This window comes from Rhinolophus sinicus, chromosome 5 (assembly GCF_057876585.1).
Source record: "Rhinolophus sinicus isolate RSI-liver-muscle chromosome 5, RSI-T2T, whole genome shotgun sequence".
NCBI lineage: Eukaryota > Metazoa > Chordata > Mammalia > Chiroptera > Rhinolophidae > Rhinolophus > Rhinolophus sinicus.
Window position 1 is genome coordinate 4,804,112 of NC_142505.1, and position 23,179 is coordinate 4,827,290.

The window sequence follows — 23,179 nt, forward strand, 5'->3', positions numbered from 1 at the left end:
TTCAGTTACGTACTTCATTCTTTGGTATTTTTAGGGCAAAACATACTTGGTTGATAAGGTAAAAGTAAAGCAGCAGTATTTTTAAACTGTCCTATTAGATAATTGCTCTGTATTTAATGTTTTAATTAATGCTGTATTTATGTTTCAGCAACTGCTAAGACTGTGACTATAATTCCTTTTCCAGTTTTTTTTTAATTGAAATTTGCAGGCAAGCCATATAAATACAACTGATTTCTAATTCTAATTCATTTTAAACTCATTGGTGGATTGCTTTGGAGTTTATATTCCGAAACTCTGGCATATTTCCATGTGATCCTTACCATATGGGATGCTTTTCTAGGCACAAGGTGGAGGGGTTGTCAAAAAATATTCTTTTCTAAACCAGAGTCCAAGAAAGTCTGCCAAGTAGAGTTTTTGAGGATATAGTATATGAATTTTTTAAAAGTTTATAATTTGGTATCATAATTCTAAAAGTTGATTTGTGTCCTTTGAACTCATATATGAGAAAAACTAAGGAAAAAAATACCTATTTGCTGAATAGGTCAAAATGAAATGATAATTTAAGGCATTTAGTTTTTCTAAGATGTGACAAACCAAAATTGAAATATCTGATGGATGATTTGAGTTAATTTTTTCCTTCAAAGTCAAAACTGCAGTCCTTACAGTCTGTTGTGCTACTTTTTTTAAGGTTACACTTTTCTTAAATTAGATAATGGATCTGGATCTAATTTCATAGTTTGCCCAGTTTTATACACTAGAATAACATTTATTTCATTTCCTGAAAGGAACTTTTTTTTTTTAAAGTCTATAGCTTTAGGGTTCATTTAAAAATCATCTCTAAGAATTCAGTTTTTGTTATTTTTTTAATTCTATTACTGGCAAAATAATTTTAGGTTTCAGGTATCCAAATAGTGACAGTTCTGCTTTGAAATTGATGCCTTTCCTCCTAAACTGGATTAGAAAAGTAATCATTTGTTTAAAAAAAAAAAATGATGATGATGATTGACAAAATGATACTAAAAATGTCTTTTGTGCCTATTGACTTGATAATTCCTTGAGCATTACTATAAGTATTACTATAAGAATATATTTTGAGCCTACATTGTTGTCATATGAATGTGGTGTAAGGTTCAGTTTATTTGAAGTATTTTGAAATCAAGCGACTACATGAGTTAGAATGGCATAGAAGTTGAGAGCTGAGAGCCAGACTATTTAAGTTCAAATCCTGACTCCACCACTTGTGTTATTTTTGTCAAGTTATTTAACCCCTCAATGTCTGTTTCTTTATTTGTAAAATGGGAATAATAGTACTTCCTACCTCATAGAGTTGTTATGAGTTAATACTTGTAAAGCACTCTGCATTGTTGACCACAAGGCGTCTCAGAAGGTGCGTGGTGCAGTTAGCTGCTGGGTCACTGTGATGGGATCTCCTTGAAGGTAGAGATTTCTGTCTGTTGCTCACAGATACATTCCAGGTGCCGGAAACAGTGCCTGGCATGTACTAGGTGCTCAGTGTCCAATGGACAAATATTAAGAAACCATCTCTTACGAACCCATATTCATATTGCTGAATGCAACATGTAGCATAATGTCAGGAATGAGAGTTCTGGAGTTCAGCTGGTTTGGTTGAATATTGACTTGGCCATATAGCATTTGTGTGAGTGTCTGATTTTTTCCTCCTGTATAAAATGGAGATGTTCATACAACTGACTGGTAGAGTAGTTGCAAGAATTAAATAATGAATGTATGCAGAGTTTAGCATGCAACTATAGAAAGCATTCCATAAATGGTGTGTTAGGAGGAAGAGTAGGTGAAATTATTAGCTTTTATATTCAGTTATTTTATTTCTCTTGATTATACTTTTTTTAAAGATTCTTTTTTTATTAGTTTCAGGTATACAAAACAACGTCATAATTAGACATTTACACACCTCACAAAGTGATAACCCCCCCAAGTCTGCTCCCATCTGACACCGTACATAGCTGTTACAATACCATTGACTATTCCCTATGTTGTACTTTGCATCCCGTGACCATATATTTAATTATAGTTGACATTCAACATTATTTTATATTAGTTCCAGGTTCTTGATTGTACTTTAAGTATTAAGTATTAGTAGCTTTTGTTTAGGATGCAAGCCTTTTTTTTAATTCTTAGAAAATTTTTGAACATGATAATTATCATATTGAATGTAATTGAAGGTAGAGGTGGGCTGGTGGAAAAAAAATGATTTAACCTCCAGGATAGGCTAATAATTTTCAATGGACCTACTCATATATTTCTTCCTTGTAGGAAGTGAAATTAGATCTGATATACTTCTCCTTGGTTGGTATATAATTACAGTATTTGTTGTGGAAACAGTTCTGAGTAGAATTGGAAACACAAGTTGTTCTTTTATGTGTTCCACCATTGACTAATGGCCGGACTATGGACAAGTCATTTAACTTCTTTGATTTTCTGTTTTGATGTTTGTGAAGGTTGTGAGAACCTTGCTGGTTGAGAGTGAGTGCTTTCTTGTACCTGGAATTAGAACTCTTAGGCATAGATGAGAGATAAAGAAAAATAGAAGGACTCCAGTATAATATGCCAGTTATGAAATCCCAGCCTCTTGCCAGAAGGAAAACATGATTTGCAGCTTTGAGGTCGGGTGGAAAAGTAGACTGACCCCAACAGGAAGAAAAGCTGCCCTTCGCAGTGGTACCTGCCCTCTAGAATTTAGGTGGCCTGTACAAGTGCATTATAATTTTAAGTTTGGATAAGAGCATAATATTGTTGTTCTTTTGCACGTCTTTGTTGTAATGTTTTAACGTAAGTTTTAACGTAGACTTAAGATTACAGTGGGTTTAATGACTGTTTACAGTTGCAAATGTCCAAGCCCCACCCAGCAGGCAATCAGTCTGCTGTAACTGTGTTAGTGCATTGCCTCCTAGAGGAGAGGTGGGCTTCGTAGACTGCATGCACGCGTGCGGGGCTGAGGGAGCTTTTGGTGACGGCGTTTCCTCCCAGGGTGGCTTAAGGTTTGATGTGGACACTGATCATCAGGCCTCTTTTTTTTTTTTTTCCTTGAAAACTTGTTTTGTCTGGAGAATGTTTTAATGCAGATATAGAGACGTCATCATTTCGAAATAGTTCTTATCAGAGAAGAAACCTAGGAAGTAAAATAAACCCCCTTTGCCCCCTCCAAATCTAGCTGTTAAACTCCACTAACTTCTGGTTTCCTTATTTTGATCTTATTTCTTCATTCAATGCCTGAATTAAACAACTCATTTATTTCTTAAAAAGAATACACAGAATCCATATTTGTTGTTTAATAGAAAGTGAAAATATACAAACAGGAAAAAAATCATCTTTAATACCATTGAGATTTAATCACTATTAATATTAAGCTGTATGTCCTTCCAGTTTTTCCTCTGTTCTTTTATATATATATGAATACATTAATTGAAATATAACATTATATTAGTTTCAGGCGTATAACATAATGGTTCAGTATTTGTATACATTGCTAAATGATCACTTCAGTAAGTCTAGCTAACATCCATCACCACACAGTTAATTTTTTTTCTTGTTATGAGAACTTTTAAGATCTCAACAACTTTTAAAAATGCAATACAGTATTATTAACTATAGCCACAATGCTCTACAGTACATCCCATAACGTACTTATTTTATAACTAGAAGTTTGTACTTTCTGACCCCTTCACCCACTTTACCCACCCCTCACTTCTGGCAACCACCAATGGATTTCCTTTGTCTGTAAGTTAGGGGTTTTTTGTTTCTTAGGGTTTTTTTTTTGTTGTTTTTTTTTAGATTCCACATGTCAATCAGTTTTGACCAAGAACTGCAAGACAAACAAAAGCTTTATTTAGGGGCCTTTTACGGACTTGCAGATCCAGGAGACACAGATTTGGGTAGAAACTCCAGCTGTGTTCTGAAGGAGAAAGAAAGAGACAGAGTTTATAAGACAGAAAAAGGGGGGCTTCCAAAGGGGTTCCACAAGTAGCTTTGAAAGGGTTGTGACTGATGCTGGCAAACAGATTTATATTATGCCATACGTCATTAATTATGTCTCGCTGGGGGGGACACTTATTTTTAATAGAGAGCTCAGTGGTGCAGACCCAGTTCCAGGAGCTGTATCAGGATGTAGCTGTTTCAAACGCTGACCAAGTTCCGTTTCACGTGGAAGGGGTGTATTAGCTCCGCTGCCTGGAGGCCGCCCTGCTCCTGTCGGGCTGCTCTTGGTAACATCAACCCCATTTTGCTGGTTTCTTCACCTGCGCGTGAGAGCAGAGTATTTGTCTTTTTCTGTCAGGCTGACGTCACTTCGCCTAATGCTCACTGTGGGCTTTCTTGGTAACAGTGAGAGGACCGTGCTGTACACACTCGGTGATCTCATACAGTCTACTGGCTTTATCTGCTCTGCTGGCCCATAGGCAGCTCACGTTCAGCCAGCAGAAGCTGGAACTCTTGATCTCTTCTTCCTTCAATCCCCTTTTCTAAAAATACTAGTCAAGTGGATGTTACGGGCTTTTATTAAACCTTGTATGTATATTGTGGTGACAGGCATTATTTTTCCCTGTTGAGTGATAGAAATGTTCCTAAATTTTTCATTTTTGATTTTTTCAGAGTTCCAGATGCTGGGCCAAACAGTTTGACCAGTTTTAACCTTTACATTTTCCTATTCTGGCTATCGTAGGTGTCTTCCCAAGTCTAGATTCATCATATCAGCTCCATCATAATTTTTACTGCGCTTACCACAATCAGAAATTACCTTGTTTATTGTCTTTGCCTCTTTATGAATAAGTTCTGTAGGGGCAAGGCTTTGTCTTTTTCTTTTTTTTTCCCAGTGCTGTATCCCAATGGAAAGAACAGTGCCTGGCACATAATAAGCTCTCGAATGAATAAATGAATGAGTGAACGAATGAATATGAGTATAACAAAAATATGTATCAATTCTCTGTATGCTTAAACTGTGTGCAAGGTGTTGTGATAGGAGATGATGCATAAATATACCAAAGTTATTTCCGGTCGGGTATGTAGCTCATAGTAGCCATGTATAGGATAAAACTATTAAGTGCCTTAATATTGGCGCAAAAAGCTATAGGACTATCCCACTTCACCCCACTAAGCCATGAGGGGAGTTTTAGAAATGAAGTTTTCTGACTTTTGGTGGGACCATGGTGGGAATGACCTTTGAGCTGAGCCTTTAGAGTAGAGTGGTTTTCTTCCATTCAGTGAGTATTCCACGCAGTGTAGTGTCCTAGGCGGCATAGAATAATGAAGAACAAAACAGACATGGTTCCTTCCCTATGTAGCTTCCGGTGTCATGAAGGAAAGAACAGAGGTTCAAGAAGGAACAGTAGGAGAAGCAAAGACACAGTTGAGGGCAAGAAGTTTTGTTGGCTTGAGTATAACCAACTATATGATTCTTTTGGCCCCCTTGTGAAGCAGATATTCGTTGGCTTGTACAAAGTAAAGGAAGGTTAAGTGACACAATTTTTAATACAGGTCTGAAATCCAACTCTCACCCTGACTGTTCTCTTCCATAAAAAAAAAAAAAAAAAAAAAAAAGGCGAAATATGATGAATCCATGTTTACAGACAAATCCTTTAGAATCTTGCTTTGCCATTTGGTAAGTACAGCTCTCCCAAGTTCTGTGCCTGAGGTTAGTTTGGGAATTGGACATGACCTTCTGTGGTATCCATATGTATTTTTAGCTTTCTTTGGCTCTTTGCTGCCAAGTGCTTTAAATCTACTTTAGTGGTGGTTTTAATACTTCCCGATGTTATCCTTTGTAGGAACATATAAATTTTAGTGGGTTTTCGGTTTTTTGGGTTTTGGTTTTAGGCTTTAGAGAAGGCCTTAATTTTGCCAGTGAAGATGAGCGAGGTGGTTTTGAACAGAAGGCTGGAGGACGCAGGCCTTTGAGATGCATGTCAGAGTGTAGTAATGCTGGAGAGTGAGACACCTAAGATACCAGAGCATTTGCATCGCTGCCAGTACGTGTTCCATCTCCTGCTGCTCCTTTTCCCCTAAACGGCTGTGTCTTACCCAGGGTGTAGGTGCCACATCTGGGCGGTTTTGTCCCAGCTGTTCTCCTAGGCAGCGTATTGCCCCTTGCTCTCTTTGCACAGTTTGGCTTGCAGATTGTATTAATTTGTGCCAGCTATTTGTTTATTGGTTCTACTTCTTGATTGCAAAGTTCGTCCCATTATTATTTATGCCCCTCAGTGTAGCTCTGGACCTGATTCAATAGGTGCTCCGTGATTATTGACTTAGCGTGTTTCCCTGAAAATAAGACCTAGCCAGACCATCAGCTCTAATGCATCTTTTGGAGCAAAAATTAATATAAGACCCAGTCTTATTTTACTATAAGACCCGATATAATATAATGTATCATAATTGTAATATAATATATAATATATACTGGGTCTTATATTAATTTTTGCTCCAAAAGACGCAGTAGAGCTGATGGTCCGGCCAGGTCTTATTTTCGGGGAAACACGGTAGAAAGCAGTGTAGGGTGATAGTTAAGTGTGTTGGGCCAGACAGGCCTAAAGTGGAATTCTAGATCAGCCAGAGCTCTGTGACCCGTCAGCGCTTCAGTTGGTCTCCTCGTTGGGGATGTGGCAGTGAGAACAGCTGCCCCGTGGCTCACGGTGTGACGTAGGGTAGCGGCCACACTGCCTGGCATACAGTGACCGCCCCGCCCACCATTGGGAATTACCATTGTGGGTTGTAATATTTGGGAGTTAGGGCGTCAGCATGTGCTCCAGTTAAATGGAACCCTCCTCACCCCTCAAGTGAGGGCCGAGTAGGGATTTGATTTCAGAGGGGGAGGGAAGGTTCCTGAGTTTCAGGAGGGAGGCGTATTGGGCCCTAGGGACCAGTTTCTGATTCCTGATGAAGGTTTTCTGTCGCCTTGGAAAAGGAACTGAAGTAATAGACTGTCCTTTGCCATAATCCACTATAGACGTGAGCTAGGATGTGTAGGGCCACCTGCTGGAAACGTGCTGGTTTCCTTGGTGTGTCTTCCTGGAGGTACATTTGGTTGTAGATACTAGTTTGGGCTTGGAAGAAGAGATTGGGGTTGCTCTAAGTTGGTATTGTACTACAGATGCTAGTAGAATACTAGCCTAGTATGTTTTTGCAACCTCTCATGACCATTGAGTAGGTATTTTGTCATTGCTGTGGAGCCGCCTAACATTAGCTTCAAGCTTCTGTGCAGATAATGACGCTGCTTGTCCATCACCAAATAACCTTTAAATGCCTGAAGCATTATTGTGCTTGAGTACAAAGTCACATTAGGGTTTTGAGGTTCAGACTTGGGTTCAGATTCCAGTTTGGCAACTAGTTAGCTGTGTGTGTGACCTTGGGACCTTGACCTCAAGCTTCCTTTTCTGTAAAATAGGCCAGTAAAGTGAATGGTGTCGTGTACCGTCATGGTGATTGTTGTTGCTAACAGTGTAAGTGAGCGAACGACATGTGTCCCAGCTGGTAGCGATGAGGCCTTCTTGAGGCAGGAATCACAGATTACTGGAAAGCGTTCTTGTCACTCCACTCTCCCTGCACTCGTAGTCCTCTGCCAGGCTCGCCACAGACGGTAATAGGTGGGGTTGTAGACAGCTAGTGAATAAATAATGAAGCTAGCATCTAGACGGCACTGCCGTTTGGAACCTGAGCAGTGTACAGTGACTCAGTGTTTTATGACTGTCTATCATTTAAGAGCTGAGTTTCTGCGTGAAGCAACGCTGATAACACTGAGGAGGCTAATGGAGTGTTTCGTGTTGCTTCAGGGACACCCAGAGCGAGCCCGACAGTGAAAAATAGCCATTGAAAGAGAATATATTCAGACCATGGCATTTTCTGCAGCCACACCACTCTAGTGCGAGGCAAACCCATAAGCATGGAAGCAGAGATGGCGCTACTGATACATGAATAAATAGCTAAAAGGTCTATATACTCTAGTTTTAAATGGTTTTAGGGAATTAGTAACTCTTTAATATTTTAAAAAGTAACCAGTGTTACTAAACATTTCACAACAGGGGCAAAACAAAGCAATCCACCGTGGTGTTATTAGGGGAGGAGATAAAGTTGCAAATCTATGAGACAGAAAAACTGTTACAAGTCAGCGATAAAGGGCTAATAAATTAAAACCTAGGTTTTACGTACCCTTACGACAGGTGCCACATTTGCTTCCTCCAGAGTTTGACATCAAAATTGTGTTTATAAACATTTTCTTGCCTCCATGACTTCTTTCAAGGATTCTTAGACTCTTCTCTAAAAGATAAGGAAGGGAGGATTGCCTGATTCATGGCACACCTGTGGGCCGGGGTTTTAGTAGCTTCATTCGTTTTCCAGCTAGAAAAGAGAACTGATTCATGCATATGCTGTCATCTGACGTGAGACGCTGTAATCCGTGGTTACATTTAGAGGATTTTTCACTTCTAACATTTAAGAGTTCCGAGTAGCAGTAGGAGTCGTGGGTTAAATTCTAAACTAGGAGACAGTTCCCGGGTAACTCCTTAGTAATGTCGCTGACGTAATTGCAGATAAAATAGCCACGAACGGATGCCACAGGTTCAGTGAGCAGTGAAGCTCATTTCCCTGGAAGAAGAGTAAGGCTGACTCAAAAAATTGTCTAAGATGTTTTTTTACCAGTTATATATCTTCACAGCCCAGAAAACCTCTTCTATAACTTCCCTTAAAGAAGTGGAGCTAAACGGGAAGCAAAAGTAGTTACTGGATGATATTGGACCTGGGAATTCTGAATGAGTCAGTTGAATTCCTATAGGGCGTCCTGTCTCAAAGAAATGAGGGCAGTGTGCGACGCAGAGCTCGCAGGGCCTTCCTGTCGGCCTCCTGGTCCTGCTCTTTCAGACGTAGCAGTGGGCATGGCACCTTCCTTCGAGGGGCTGGTGTTCTTCGCTTTGGGGACGATGCCTGGCAGTTTTTAAAGTCATGTTCTCCTGTTGGTGCATCAGGAGCTAAGCCTCGTGGCTAAATTCCAACACAGATAATTCTTGTCTTTTGTTCTGTATTGGGTGAATGTTGGAGCAGGTTTCCAGACTGCTTAAAACGGAATCAGGGGTACAACCAGAAGACAAAGGACACCCTGAGGGAAGCAGCTGTATGTGTGGAGCTGTGGTTTGTTATATTCTGAACATTTTAGGCCAGAATAAGTGGTTCCTGGGTACCAGGAAACGCTAATGGGTTACCTCCAGTACCCTCCTGCTGGGAGGGTGGGTTTGCCCTAACTCCCCTACCCTCCACCCACCAGCGTTTGTTTGAACAAAACTGACGATCTAGACCATTCAGCAAATGATAGATGTCCCTTCGTCAAGGACTGTTGTTCCCAAATCACAAAAAGAATCCATTCGTTTATAAGGGTAGTACTTGGCTGTACATTGGCTTAAATTTTCTAGCCGGTGATCCAGCTCTCTTACTTCTGTCACTGTCTAACTTTGATCATTGTAGTACTCGTTTTAGGATAGTGTGTCAACCTTTTGGATATTGTAAACTTTTTTTGGTATCGGTAGTGCTGGGCTCATAAAACGAGTTGAGAAATGTTCCTGTCTCTTCTGTTTTGGGAAAGAAATTATGTAGAATTGGTATTATTTCTATTTAAATGTTTATCAGAATTAATCAGTGAAACTATCTGGACCTGGAGATTTCTTTTTAAGAAGACTTAAAATTACTAATTGCATTTCTTGCTTTTCCAGTCTTTTTTTTTAACTGAGGTTTAATGGACAGATAACATTATCTTAGTTTCAGCTGTACAACATAATGATTCGATATTTGTATATATTATAAAATCACCATATAAGTCTAGTTAACATCTGTCACCACATGTAGTTACAAATTAGTTTTTTTTTTCTGATGAGAACTTTTAAGATCTACTCTTGGCAACTTTCAAGTAAGCAATACAGTGTTGTTAACTGTAGTCCCTATGCTGTACATTAGGTCCCCATGACTTATAATCACTGAAGGTTGGTGCCTTTTCACCCCCTTCACCTACTTCTCCAACCCCCCACCCCCACCCCTCTCCTCGGCAACTATCGATCTGTTCTTTGTATCTATGAGTTTAGTGTTTTGTTTTTAAATAGATTCTTCATATAAATGACATCATTTGGTATTTGTCTTTCTCTGTCTGACTTACCTCACTTAGCATAATGTCCTCAAGGTCCATCCATGTTGTCCCAAATGGCAAGATGTCATTCTTTTTTGTGGCTGAATAGTATTCCATTGTGTGTGTACACATCACTTCTTATCCATCCAGCTTAGGTTGTTTCCCTATCTTGGCTGTTGAAAATGCTGCTGCAGTGAACATAGGGATGCATGTATATTTTTGATTCATGTTTTTGTTTTCTTTGGATAAATACCCAGAAGTAGAATTGCTGGGTCATAGGGTAGTTCTGTTTTTATCTTTTTGAGGAGCCTCTGTACTGTTTCCCATATGGCTCACCAGTTTACATTCCCACCAACAGTGCATGAGGGCTGTCTTCTCTCTGGGTACCTGCCTGTCCATGGATGTTCACAGCTTCCAGGTTTGGATTTGTCTGGGGGCCGTGGCAGAAGAAAGGGGGAAAAGATGGGGGGTTTCTTCCACTGTCTCTGTCCTGTTACCTCCTCCCTGGTACACACACACACACACACTCAAGACCAAAACGAGACTTTCTTGGAGCTTTTTCTGTTTACGCCTGGCATACATTTCTGGCAGTTGGGCTGCCTTTGAATCCAGGCTGAGAGATCAGGAGGAAAGGGAAACAAACAAACAAACTAGGAAATAGCCCCAAATGACTTGTGATTTGAGTTCTGATTTCCTTTTCTAATCTACCTGCTACCACTTATTTTCAGAGTCCTCGGGTAGCTGCTGCACATGCGTTCTGTCTGAGGTTTTCAGTTACACCCAGTGGAAGGGGCAATGTGGCTGTGCTCACCTAATCTTAACCAGAGCCTTGTGTGATGATGGTGGTGGCACATACTGAATGCTTTTCCTGTGCCTGAACCTACCACTGCTCAAAATGCTACACGTTTTAATTCCTTTAATTTTTAAACAACTCTGAGGTAGAGACTGTTATTACATCCATTTTACATTTGGGGAAAATGAGGCATTGCAAACTTAAGGAACATGCAAGAAGGACATACAGCTGGGCAGGTGGTAAGGCCAGAGTTATAACCTAGTGTAACTGTCTCCAGAGTCTCAGGCATCCACCAGACTAACCGCTGCCTCTGTTTTATTGTGTTTGAACATCCATCACCTGAGACAATGAATGAGACCTCTTATAGCAACTCCACAGCTGCTGGGATTCTATAAACTATATTCAAGTGACTTAATCAGCTATGTGATTTTACTTGTTTTGGATGGGCTGTATTAATTACACTCAAATTTTTCTTTTATTATTTTTCTGATTCTGGCTTACTTTAGTAGATCTTGATAAAGGCTAGGCCTTTAAAGAGAAGGAAACTCATTTTACTGTTTGTAGGTTAAAAATCTCTTACGTATGCTTCAGTCTTTCTATAAGGGATTTTTTTCTTCAGACTAATGGACTTGTATTACACACATAACGTATTGATTTGTAGCTTTTGGGTGGTTTTAGGAATCCCCCTTTTTAAGTTCAGTAATAGAAGCCTATTTAAGGATTTGGGAGAAAGCTTCTTTTCATGATCTTTTTTGCAAGCTGTATATGCACACAGGGAAGGGCACACAGTGAAAAATAAGTCTCTCATTCTAGTTCCCTAAATACCCAGTTCTTCCCAGAAAGAGGAAAAGAAACTTGTACATTAACAAAATCACTTTTTTATGAAAAAGTATTTACGTTCAAAAGAAAAGTAAAAAAAAATTAGTTGAAATGTTTAGAGACCAACCAGTAGGTAGTATTAAGGCCTGAAATTTGACTTGTATGCTGATTTCCCCCTCCCTTAGAACCGGCTGCGACCTACAACCTACGTGCAATCAGTAGTCTTTTCATTGTAAAGATCCAGGTGTTGATTAAAGAGTGATGGCGGACCCTTGGTGTTCATGGGCAATACATCCACTGAGTGACTTGACAAGTTAGCAAATACTGTATTTGCTAGAGCTTTCCACCACTGGTTTTTTGGGGGATGGAAGAACAGGAGGTCCATTTTTACATTGTTACGGCCTCATCACTGAAAATGCTACACTGTCGTGTGGTCGCCAGCACATCATTCCACAGACAAGCAGGGCGACTTTTTCTTCAGCAGTTCTTTGGATATGATTGATTTAGTAAAACCATTAATAGAGTGGTGTTGATGAGAGGTAGAGTGAGTATAGGAAATAGTCATTAGAGACGGCTTGAAATGAGTTGTTTTAGGAATAGAGGTTAGCGGGAGTGAGAGTTTTCAGGCTCCTAATTGAAATGGTGGGTTTGAGAACATTTGAATCCTCAAGAGTTGTCTTTGTAAAGGGGATTGCTGCAAAGTTACTGTTGGTATTAGCAGGCAGTAAGAATTAATTAGTTACAAATGAGTTGAATTAGAATGACAATCAGGTATTTAATTAGTAGTTAGAGAGTTCCCTGTGCCATTATGCTTTATAAGAAGTTCTAATCTAGACAATTTCCATTTGTTCTATTCAGTTTTCATAGCCTAAAGTCAAAGAAAACACAGTGAGTCTCACGCAGTTTTAATGTTGCCATCCAAAAAGAATTATTTTAAAATCCATGTTGCTACTGCTTAGGGCGTTGTATGTCCTGGCAACATAAATAAAACATGCCAACAATTAGTATGAAAAATATACTGTCTACCCCCGACCCCCAAGGCAAACCTGATTGCTTGCCAAATTACTGTAAGTTTAACAACATCAAAAAAGGACAAAACAAAAACCCTAGCAGTGTGAACACTAGAACCTGGAGACCTGCCTTCCTGGACCCTTAGCCATCAGGAGTGGTCCTTAGCCTGGAAGTGTGTGGGAAGCACCGTGCGGGCAGAGCAGCAATGCTGGGTGCTTTGTGAAGACGAGTGCAGCAGTTAGGAGTTAAGTACTGCGTCTTAGGGTTGGAGTGGGTCTCTTGGCCTCTTTGATGAAAGGAATACAGTATTTATTCACGGCCAGCTGTTGGAGAGCGAAACTCCTATGTACAGTAGCTTTTGAGACTCAGGAAGGAAGACAAGCAGAGGGAAAGGAGTGCTAAACACTCAGGGGATGCAGGAGGTGAAGTAGCTACAGGCACTTAGGAGAAGCAGCTGTAAGGAGAGAGGAGACAGAGTCGGAAATTTGAAGTTTTTGCGCACTTCTTAATTCTGTATGGTAAGTACTGAAGAGAATCCCTTCCTCCCAAAACAAACGCACACACACACAAACCCACTGGAATTTTGAGAGATGTTATTCTTTGCTTAATAAGATTTAACTGCCCAAGTGAATCTTTTTAACATTTGCTTTTAAACTGATATTCTGTGGGAAGGAATTAATGTCTGTAGTTGGAAGTAAGTCCAGATTTGCACATAAAACTGAGAACAAGTCATTTTCTTTTGGGAAATCATTTAAGGGAAGATCGTCCGAAGTATTCAAAAATTGGGTGAAAATGAACATTAGCTGATCCTTGAAATGCTACTGTAGTGAGCAAGTATATCTTGTGTAGCCCCTTAAAAAGAGAGAGTTGTACGACGGATAGCCCCAGATGTAAGCATGTCTTCTCAGTGGTAACTACTTACCAAGTGCTTAGAGTGAAAAGAGGAAAATATGTTGAAGTGGTGGTGTTTTTCCAAACCTAAGGGGAGCTTTGACTTGGAAGAACATGTCATTCATGTTCCCGCATATAAATACATGTTACAACACTGGAGTAGATTTGATAACGTCAACTTTAAAGGTCAGAGGCTTGTTCCTAATACCAAAACTACAAAACACGGAGTTTTCTGTCAGAAGACATGTGAAAGTTAGTATTCCTTTAGAATATTAGGGGCCAGAACAAGGTGAGCAATGACTTGTTCTTGGACTAGTCGTCAGAATCCCTTATGTTGCGTGTATTCGTGAGTTTCACTGAGCTCGTGCAGGTAACAGGTGGTGGCATGGCTGACTTCCCTCCTAATTCTAGACGTCCTTGATAGAGTGAGATGGGCTGAGTAATGTGTGATTATCCCCATTAAAAATTACTTAAAAATGATTTTTGTTTGGAAATAATTTCAGATTTACAGAAAAGTTGCAGGATTAAAAGCATTGCAAAGAACAGCCATATCCTGTTTACAGAGATCAAATTATTGTTGTTTTTACCTCATTTGCTCTATCATTTGTTACCCTGTTTGTCATTTTACCTAAGATGTGTGTAGCATGGCCCTTTATTCCCAGATACTTAAGTGTGTATTTTCTAAGATTAAGGATATTTTTCTACCTGACCAGTTTAGTGACCAACTTTATTACATTAAAAATGATAGTACCTCACAGATTTTATCTATTCCTGTGTTCAGTTGACCCAGTAATGTCATCTAGAGCGTTTTTTCCTTCCGGTACAAGACCCACTTTAGGGTGAGGTGTACACCATCCAGTTGTCATGTCCCTTTAGCCCCCTCCAGTCTAAAACATTTGTATAGCCTTTCTTCGTCTTTTATGCCATTGACATTTTTGAAAAATACCTCCCCCCTTTTTCAAAGACTGTCTGGTGTTTCCTCATGGTTAAATGCAGGTTGTGCGTTCTCAGCAGACATGCTGATAGCGGATGTTGCCCTCGGTGCCATTTCTCCATCTGACCTCACGGTCACGTCCGTTGTGATCACTCAGTCAAGGTGTAGGCCTGGTTTCCCCAGTGTTGCCCCCTGCATCTAACGAGCGGCTTGCGGGGTATGCTTAAGACCATGGGAATATCCTGCCTCTTTGTCAGGACTTCCCGCTAGAGCTAGCATCTGCTTACCTTCCATTTCAAGTACCTGACCAGCCAGAAACAGATGTCATTCTTTTTCCTTACTAATGTAAACTGGAATGTAAGAGTGATATACCAGAAATTCCACTTATTAGAGAAATATAACAGGCATCATAATGCCACTAACTAGAAAAATGAGTATTAATAAGTTCACATCTGAATTAAAAGTTCTTAGAAAAACAACTGACTTGTGTATTTATTGGCCATATCTTTCCAGTCGTCAAATGTGTGAAGTTTGGGAGTTAAACAATTAAGTCATAACGTAGGTTGTTTTAAAAAAAGGAGAAAAATACCGTTCTGCTTAGCATGCAAATATAGTTTCTTTTGGCCAAGAGGGAAAATTTAGTACTATGGTTCCCCGAAAATAAGACCTAGCTGGACGATCAGCTCTAATGTGTCTTTTGGAGCAAAAATTAATATAAGACCCAGTCTTATTTTACTGTAATATAAGACTGGGTCTTAAAATATCATATATCGTATCATACCCGGTCTTACATTAATTTTTGCTCCAAAAGACACATTAGCGCTGATTGTCCGGCTAGGTCTTATTTTCGGGGAAACCACGGTATAAGGCTTTTGTTGTGCTCCTTGTTTCATTGTCTTTACACAGTAGCTTGATGACCAAGCTTTAAAAAAACAATTCTTAGGGAAAATCTGTGACACATTTGCCAAAGCAGATATTTTTCCATTTGTCTTTCCAGGTTGATTGGATTGACTGGGCTGCTGCTGTAAATGGCCAGCTCAAAGTGAGCTCCTTTTCCCAGGCTGTTAAGAGGTTGTTTTCTACGTTTGTTCATTTAGAAGAGCAGTTGTACAACTCGAATCTCGTCCATTTAGGCTCTCCCTACTTTAAAGCACTGAAATGTATGAGTATTTCAGTGTTCTCACCAGTGTCAGATAACGCGGTTTATAAGCAGCCAGTGCACCTACATCAGTGCTGTCAAGCTGTTTACAAAGAATAGAACCCCTCGCCCCACCCGTTATTGTTTTAGGGCTTTAACTAACAGATTGATTATCTGCCTTTCTGGGGTTAGCTTTCTGTCTCGCTCCTCTCTTTCCTTTAAATGCCTTCTCCTTTTCCATTTGCCTTGTTTGTAAGATCTGCAGTACTAAATTTAGGTAAGCTCTACACAGTGGAGTTGAAACTAACAGAACTTTTGGGGGTAAGGTCTACTTTTAGCCTTTTGGTATACTAATGAGTTTTGGAAAAAAGAGAGCCACATTTTTCTACTGTTGTAGGCATTCATCTCGTTTAACTTTCTTTTAAACTAGAGGCCTGTGTTAGAGCTGGGAGTGACTTAGGAGATATTCTCCCAGTTCCCTCTTCCTCTAGATGAGGTACCTTAATGCCAAAGGCAGAGTAATTTGCATGTGGCCAGTAAGTGGCATAAGTGATCGTAAGTTCCCGGCTTCAAGGTAGTCTTTTTCTTACTGTCTTATTTTGCTTCAAATCAGTTTTTCCCAACCAAAGAAGTTCCAGGCCTGCTGCCTTGTGACTTTGGTTTATAGAGTGAACATTGATAACTACTGTTCCATCCAGCACCACAAATTTGTGTTACTAAGTGAAGGGCAGTTTGTTTTATATGCTATTTAAGGAGACAGGCATGAAAGCATATTTTTATTTCTATCTACAAATCTTAAAAATAATGTGACTTTGGGCAAGTGACTTCACCTATCTATGCCTCAGTTTTCTCATCTGAAAAATGAGGATAATGCCACTTATTTCACCTGATTGTTATAAGGATTAAATAAATATATTAATACTAAGTGCTTAAAACAGTGGGTGGTATTATTTAAGTGTTTGTTAAATTTGTTATAATAAATAGAATGAGGGGCGGCCAGATGGCTCAGTTGGTTAGAGTGCGAGCTCTGAAAGATAGGGTTACCGGTTCGATTCCCACATGGGCCAGTGAGCTGCGCCCTCCACAACTAGATTAAAGATGAGCTGCCAGAGGGACGGCCCAGTGGCTCAGTCGGTTAGAGCGTGAGCTCTTAACAGCAAGGTTGCCAGTTCAAGATTGAAAACAGTGACTGGACTTGGAGCTGATGGGCCCAGGAGAAACACACTGTTCTCCAATAATCCCCAATAAAAAAATGTTAAAAAGTAATAATGAGATACCACTCTTTAAATAAATAGAATGATACAATTAAGTAGTATTTTTCAGCATCTGTTTCTTAAGTTGCAAATTTCAGTGTAGTGGCATTTCAACAGTATAGAAATAAATTCTCAGTAATCTAGAGCACAACTGCCATCTGAGTGGTTTGTTCATTCAACAGAAGCTTTTAAAAGTGACTATTAAGAGTTGACACTTCCTAGAAAGTGTCTATTAATAAAAGAAGTAGAAAATGCTTCTAAGACTATAAAGTAGTTATACCACAAAATCCATGCATCTAATTTAACAGATATTTATTGAACGTTTTGTTGTACCCAAGACATTTTAGGATTAAAAAAACAAGGACTTGATTACCTAATTTTCAGCCATTGCAGATTAGCGGTAGCAGTTGAATTAGGGGAAGTGAGAAGTAATGATGAAGAAAGTGATAAGTGGACATCTAAAACAAGTTCAGGGGCACCCCAGTGTACTGCAGACCCCGCATCATTTTATTGTGGGGTGGTGCTGTTATTGGTGTGCATAATCATAACATTTCACTGCCAGAAGGGCCCTCGAGGGTTACCTAATTTAGTTTTCTTGTTTTACAATTGATAAAATAGCTCTGAAACACCAAGAACACAAAAAATCATATTCCATGGCTTATGTCTGAGCAGTTAGGCAAGTATGTATTGCATTTACAAAGCTTTCTATGCAAGCTGGTTTAAACGTTTTGGTACCTAAAAAGTTTAGCTACACACCTGAAACTAATAATAAAAAATAATGATAAATATGACACAATGAAAAAAAAGTTTAGCTACCATTTCTGGCTCATTATGTGAGGTACCTATTTCCTACTGATAACAAATAAATGAGGCATTATTTCATGTAGACCTCTCCACAGAGATTAAAGCCTGTACATATAGTTGCAATGGAAATCTAAGAAAAATATAATCAATCACTATTGAGGTATGTAACCTTGGGAATTTACTTCCTAGTTTATAAAGTGATATTTGCCTCTCCTTATATCATGCTAGTTTTCTTTTTTTTTAAATTGTGGTTAAGTACACAAAACAAAATTTTCCTCCCATCTTAACTATTTTTAAGTGTACGGGTCAGTAGTATTAGGTACGTTCACATTACTTTCTAACCATCTATAAAACGTTATCTTCCCAAACTGGAATTCTAGACCCATTAAGCAGTAACTAACTCCCTGCCTTCCCCCTAGCCTTTGGCAACCATCGTTCTAACTGCTGTTTTTATGAATTAACTCTAATTTCCTTATACGTAGAATCACAGAATTTGTATTCCTGTGTCTGGCTTATTTCACTTAGTATCTGTCCTCAAGGGTCATCTTACGTTGTTGCATGAATGGGTTTCTACATTGTAGGAATAGACCACATTGTGCTTGTCTGTTGAGCTACCCGTGGACACTCGAGCTGCCTGCTGTGACTGTGGGTGTACAAATATCTCTTCACCGCTGCTTTCAATTCTTTTGGGTAGATGCCCTGAAGCGGAGTTGCTGCATCATTTGGTGATGCTACCTTTAACTTTCTGGCAACTGCCGTACTGGTCTCCACAGCAGCGGCCCCATTTCACGTTCTCCCCAGTGGTGTGCCAGGGGCCACTTTCTCCACGTCCTCGTTAATGCTTATTGTTTAGGTTTTAGGTTGGTTTTTGTTTTGTGTTTTCGGGGAGGGTGGGTGTTTATTTTTTGATAGCAGCCATCCTAATGCGCATGCGGTCTCTGGATTTGATTTGCATTTCCCTGGTGATCAGTGATACTGAGCATCTTTTCCCGTGCTTATTAGCCATTTCTGTGTTTCCTTTAGAAAATATCTGTTCAAGTCCTTTGCCTATTTTTTTTTCATTTTTTTTTAACACTTTAGAGAAGGTTTAGGTTCACAGCATAATTGAGGAGCAGGTAGAGCGATTTCCCATATGCCCTCAGCCCTACAGATGCACAGCCTCCCGCATTGTCAGCAGTGCACCAGGTGGGACATTGGTTCCAACTGCTGCACTTACGTGGATGTGGCGTATCACCTGGAGTCCATAGTTGACATCAGGGTCACTCTTGGTGTTGTACAGTCTATGGGTTTGGACAGATTATAATGACATGGATCCCTCATTATGGTACCGTGTAGAGTATGATACTGCCTAAAAGTCCTCTGCTCTGCCTGTTCAGCCCTCCCCACCCCTTCAATTCCCAGTAGCCACTGACCTTTTTACTGTTTCTACAGTTTTGCCTTTTTCAGAATGTCATATTGTTGGAATTACACAATTTGTAGTCTTCCCAGATTGGATCTTTCATTTAGATAATGCGTTTAAGTTTCCTTTGTGTCTTTTTGTGGCTTGGCACTCGTTTCTTTTTAGTGCTGAATAATATTCCATTGTCTGGATGGACACAGTCTGTGTATCCATCATCTACTGAAAGGCATCTTGGCTGCTTCCAAGTCTGGGCAACTGTGAATGAAGCCGCTGTAAACATCTGTGTGCAGGGTTTTGTGTGGACATAAGTTTTCACCTCCTTTGGGTAAATACCAAGGAGCACGATTGCTAGATCCCATGGTAAGAATGTTTGGTTTTGTAAGAAATTACCAAACTGACTTCCAAAGTGGTGCCGCCATTTGCATTCCCACCAGTACAGTGAGTGAGAGTTGGAGTTGCTCCACGTCCTCATCAGCATGTGGTGGTGTCAGTGTTCCAGATTTCGGCCCATCTAATAGGTGTATGATGGTATCGCATTGTTTTAATTTGCAGTACCCTGATGACATATGATGTGGAACGTCCTTTTATGTGCTTATTTGCCATCTGTATATCCTTTGGTGAGGTCAGGGTTAAGGTCTTTGGCTCAGTTTTTAATTGGGTTGTTTGTTTTCATATTGTTGAATTTTAAGAGTTCTTTGTGTATCTTGGGTAATAGTCTTTTATCAGATGTCTTTTTCTTTTTTTTTTTTTTAACTATAACGAATGGATTTTGATTCTTTTTTTTAAAAAAATTATTTTGTTATATTGGGGAACAGTGTCTTTTTCCAGGGCCCATCAACTCCAAGTCATTGTCCTTCAATCTAGTTGTGGAGGACACATCTCAGCTCCAAGTCCAGTCGCCGATTTCAATCTTAGTTGCAGGGGTCACAGCCCACCATCCCATGTGGGAATCAAACCGGCAACTCTGTTGTTCAGAGCTCGTGCTCTAACAAACTGAGCCATCCAGCCGCCCCAATTGGATGTGTCTTTTGCAGATATTTTCTCCTACTGTGTGGCTTATCTTCTAATTCTCTTGACATTGTCTTTTGCAGAGCAGAAGTTTTTAATTTTAATGAAGTCCCACTTATTAATTATTTCTTTCAAAGAGCATGCCTTTGCCTATTTATTAATCAGGTTAATTTTTTGTTGTATCATGACTAGTATTTATATATGTAGTTTTGATATGAGATTTTCACATAGAAATCATGTGAAAGTTATGAGAATTATAATGTCTAATATAAATGAAAGTACTGATTATGGTTGTGTTAACTTTTTTTTTAATCAGCCCAAACTCCACTGAACAGATGGGAAAACAGAGGTAGAACTTTTGGAGTTATGTAGAGGAAATTAATTTGTAAAATTAGAATTCATTATGCTCAGGACTTGTAGAGAGTTTTGGAATGCATGTGTGGCTAGCCTAAGGTCACAGCAAACAATCAACCAGTGTGAGGGCCTTGAAAATAGTCCTATTTATGTAATCAGTCCCTTGTTGAGATATATCACAACCCTGGGCTGTTAACCTGAAAAAGTAAGAGGTCAACTGAGAAATTAATGTTTGGTAAATAAAATATATAAATATGTCAATATATAAAATCAGTATTAACTGCAACTCATTATATATACTTCGTAATTGCAGTCAAAATAAGGAATATGACAAGAACTATGGAAGACCTGTTATGAAAATTGTTACTGAAGGACATAAAAGATGTGAGTGTTTGAGTGGACAAACCATGTGTCTGGATGGAGAGACTTGATAGTGGTTGGATATCATTTCTAAAGTTCATTTGGAATGTGAGAGATGAACCAAGACAATTTCAAAAACATTCCAAATTCTTGATCTGCTATATAGAATAATACATAGTTTACGCTGTACTAATTCATGCAGTCCTAATTTAGGAATAAACAGACTAATGGAAAAGAATTGAGTGTTCAGATATAAAACTATCTACATGGAATTTGGCATGTCACTTCAAATGAGTTGGGAAATCTGGATTTTTAAATGAGGAGTGAGATAATTATTGGTTATCCATTTGAAAAAATGAAACTTTTTTACTCTTATCAAGTTTGAGGTGGATGAGCATTTTAAATTTGAAAAAGTCAAATACTATTAGAAAATATTTCATTTTAGTCTTACGACAGTGAGGTCATGAACCAAAAGAACAGAAGTGATTTTGTAAAAGGAAGATCTATGTGACAAAATATTTTATAAGCTTTGTTAAAAGACAAACTCAGAAGAGCTATTAAGCAGTGGATTTTAAGATATTGTCAAAATAATTTAAATGCTAAAAATGGAAAACTTTGTGAAGTTATACTTCTGATTTTCTTCTATTTTGTGAAAATGTGTGTGTGAGGGAATTAATAAATTTTCTTTTTTTTCCCCCTCCCCTTCTCCCGCCTTCCCCCTGCCCCCCCACTCCAGTTCAAGCCGTTGTTTCTCAGTCTAGTTGTGTAGGATACAGCTCCCTGGCCCATGCTGGTATTGTGAGCCTTGCGCTCCCCCAGCTGAGGCAGTCGGTCGCCGGTCGGCAGCTCACGGGCTCACGCTTCACGTTGGCCACTGGCCACTCATGGCAGCACCCGGTAGCCCACAGCAGCTCACACCAACCTCCAGTTGCTCATGCAGCCCAGGTCCAGGGAGAGCCATTGTTTACAATCTTAGCTGTAGAGGGCGCAGCTCACTGGCCCACATGGTAATTGAACTGGCGACCTTGGCATTAGGAGCACGGCGCTCCAACCACCTGAGCCACCGGGCCGCCCCAATAAATTTTCATATGTAGTTTTAATGTACAATATTTCTTTTTTCAAACTTAAGGAAATATGTAATAAATTACCTTAATTCAAAAATATCTTTCTTTAATGGGAGAATATGTCCCTGTATGTACAAAATAATGTACGTCTTCAAGAACTAAGGCTATAAGGAATGTTTTCTTAAGGCAGATTGGTACCACCACTAAAAAGGGAGTTATTTGCTAAGATGGGTACAGAAGCAGTGTTGATGCTAAATGCCAGTGCAGTGTTGTATGTCTCAATGATACTGATCATTCTAACTTCAAATGTTTCCTTCTGTTCAGTCAGGTCAGTTCAGTGAGGATATGATACCCACGGTGGGCTTCAACATGAGGAAAGTAACTAAAGGTAACGTCACAATAAAGGTACGTCATCTTCTTGCCTAGTGCGTTTAAATTGTTAGTCTGTACAGCTAGGAATTTTTCTGCTTGCTTGTTTGTTTTTTGCATGAGTATTTGTAATTCTTAACTAATGAATAGGCCTGTTCCAAAAGAGTGTAAATCAGCTTTGTTTTTTTCTTTGTCTAATTGTACGAGTTGAATGGTAAGTGCCCATAGAAAGTCTAGCCTATGGGTTGGCAGAGGTGATATTTGGGATTTGATTTTTCCTAGGAATAAAAGATGTTCCCCATCTTTCAGAGTATTTGGAATGTGGTATTATTTTATGAACAATATTTTATATTGAGAAATAATAACTTATTATTTATAATATTGGTAATTTAGTATTATATTTGTGGCAGCAGATACGGTAACTCAGTTTTCCCTTTCTGTACTACTAAGCCCTAAAATTAAAACTATAAAATGGGGAAAAGTTAACTTGTTTAACATAATTTTGTCTTTGGGAAGAGTTTGAACGATGGACTGTTGGACCATTTACTAGGGGCCGTATTTTAGGGGTTCGTGTTATTGTTTTTGGTTCAGTAGTTCATGAGAGTTACTTCTCCACTGAACAGAGGGATAGTTACTTCTCTATATAGCCTGGGCTCTTATGGCCATTCACCCAGTTGCTGTGGCTCACAGAAACTGTTTACTAAATTCTTTCTGTAGCTCATCTAATGAAGCACCTGACTTTTCAGGTATTAATATACATCTTTTTATGCATGTTACCTGTGTCTATAGCTAAATCGGAGACCTCTTGAAGATAAATACCATGACTGTAGACTTTTATGTAGCCTGTCGTCCA

At 39.3% G+C, this 23,179-nt stretch overlaps 1 protein-coding gene across 1 annotated transcript in view; it reads left to right on the forward strand.

Moving 5' to 3' along the window:
- The window catches only part of ARL8B (ARF like GTPase 8B), a 40,909-nt gene that overhangs the window by 7,314 nt on the left and 10,416 nt on the right, over window positions 1-23,179 (forward strand). Inside the window, exon 2 of the mRNA XM_074312233.2 lies at window positions 22,282-22,362. Within this exon, the coding sequence (XP_074168334.1) occupies window positions 22,282-22,362 (81 nt within the window). The remainder of the gene's footprint in view (window positions 1-22,281; window positions 22,363-23,179) is intronic.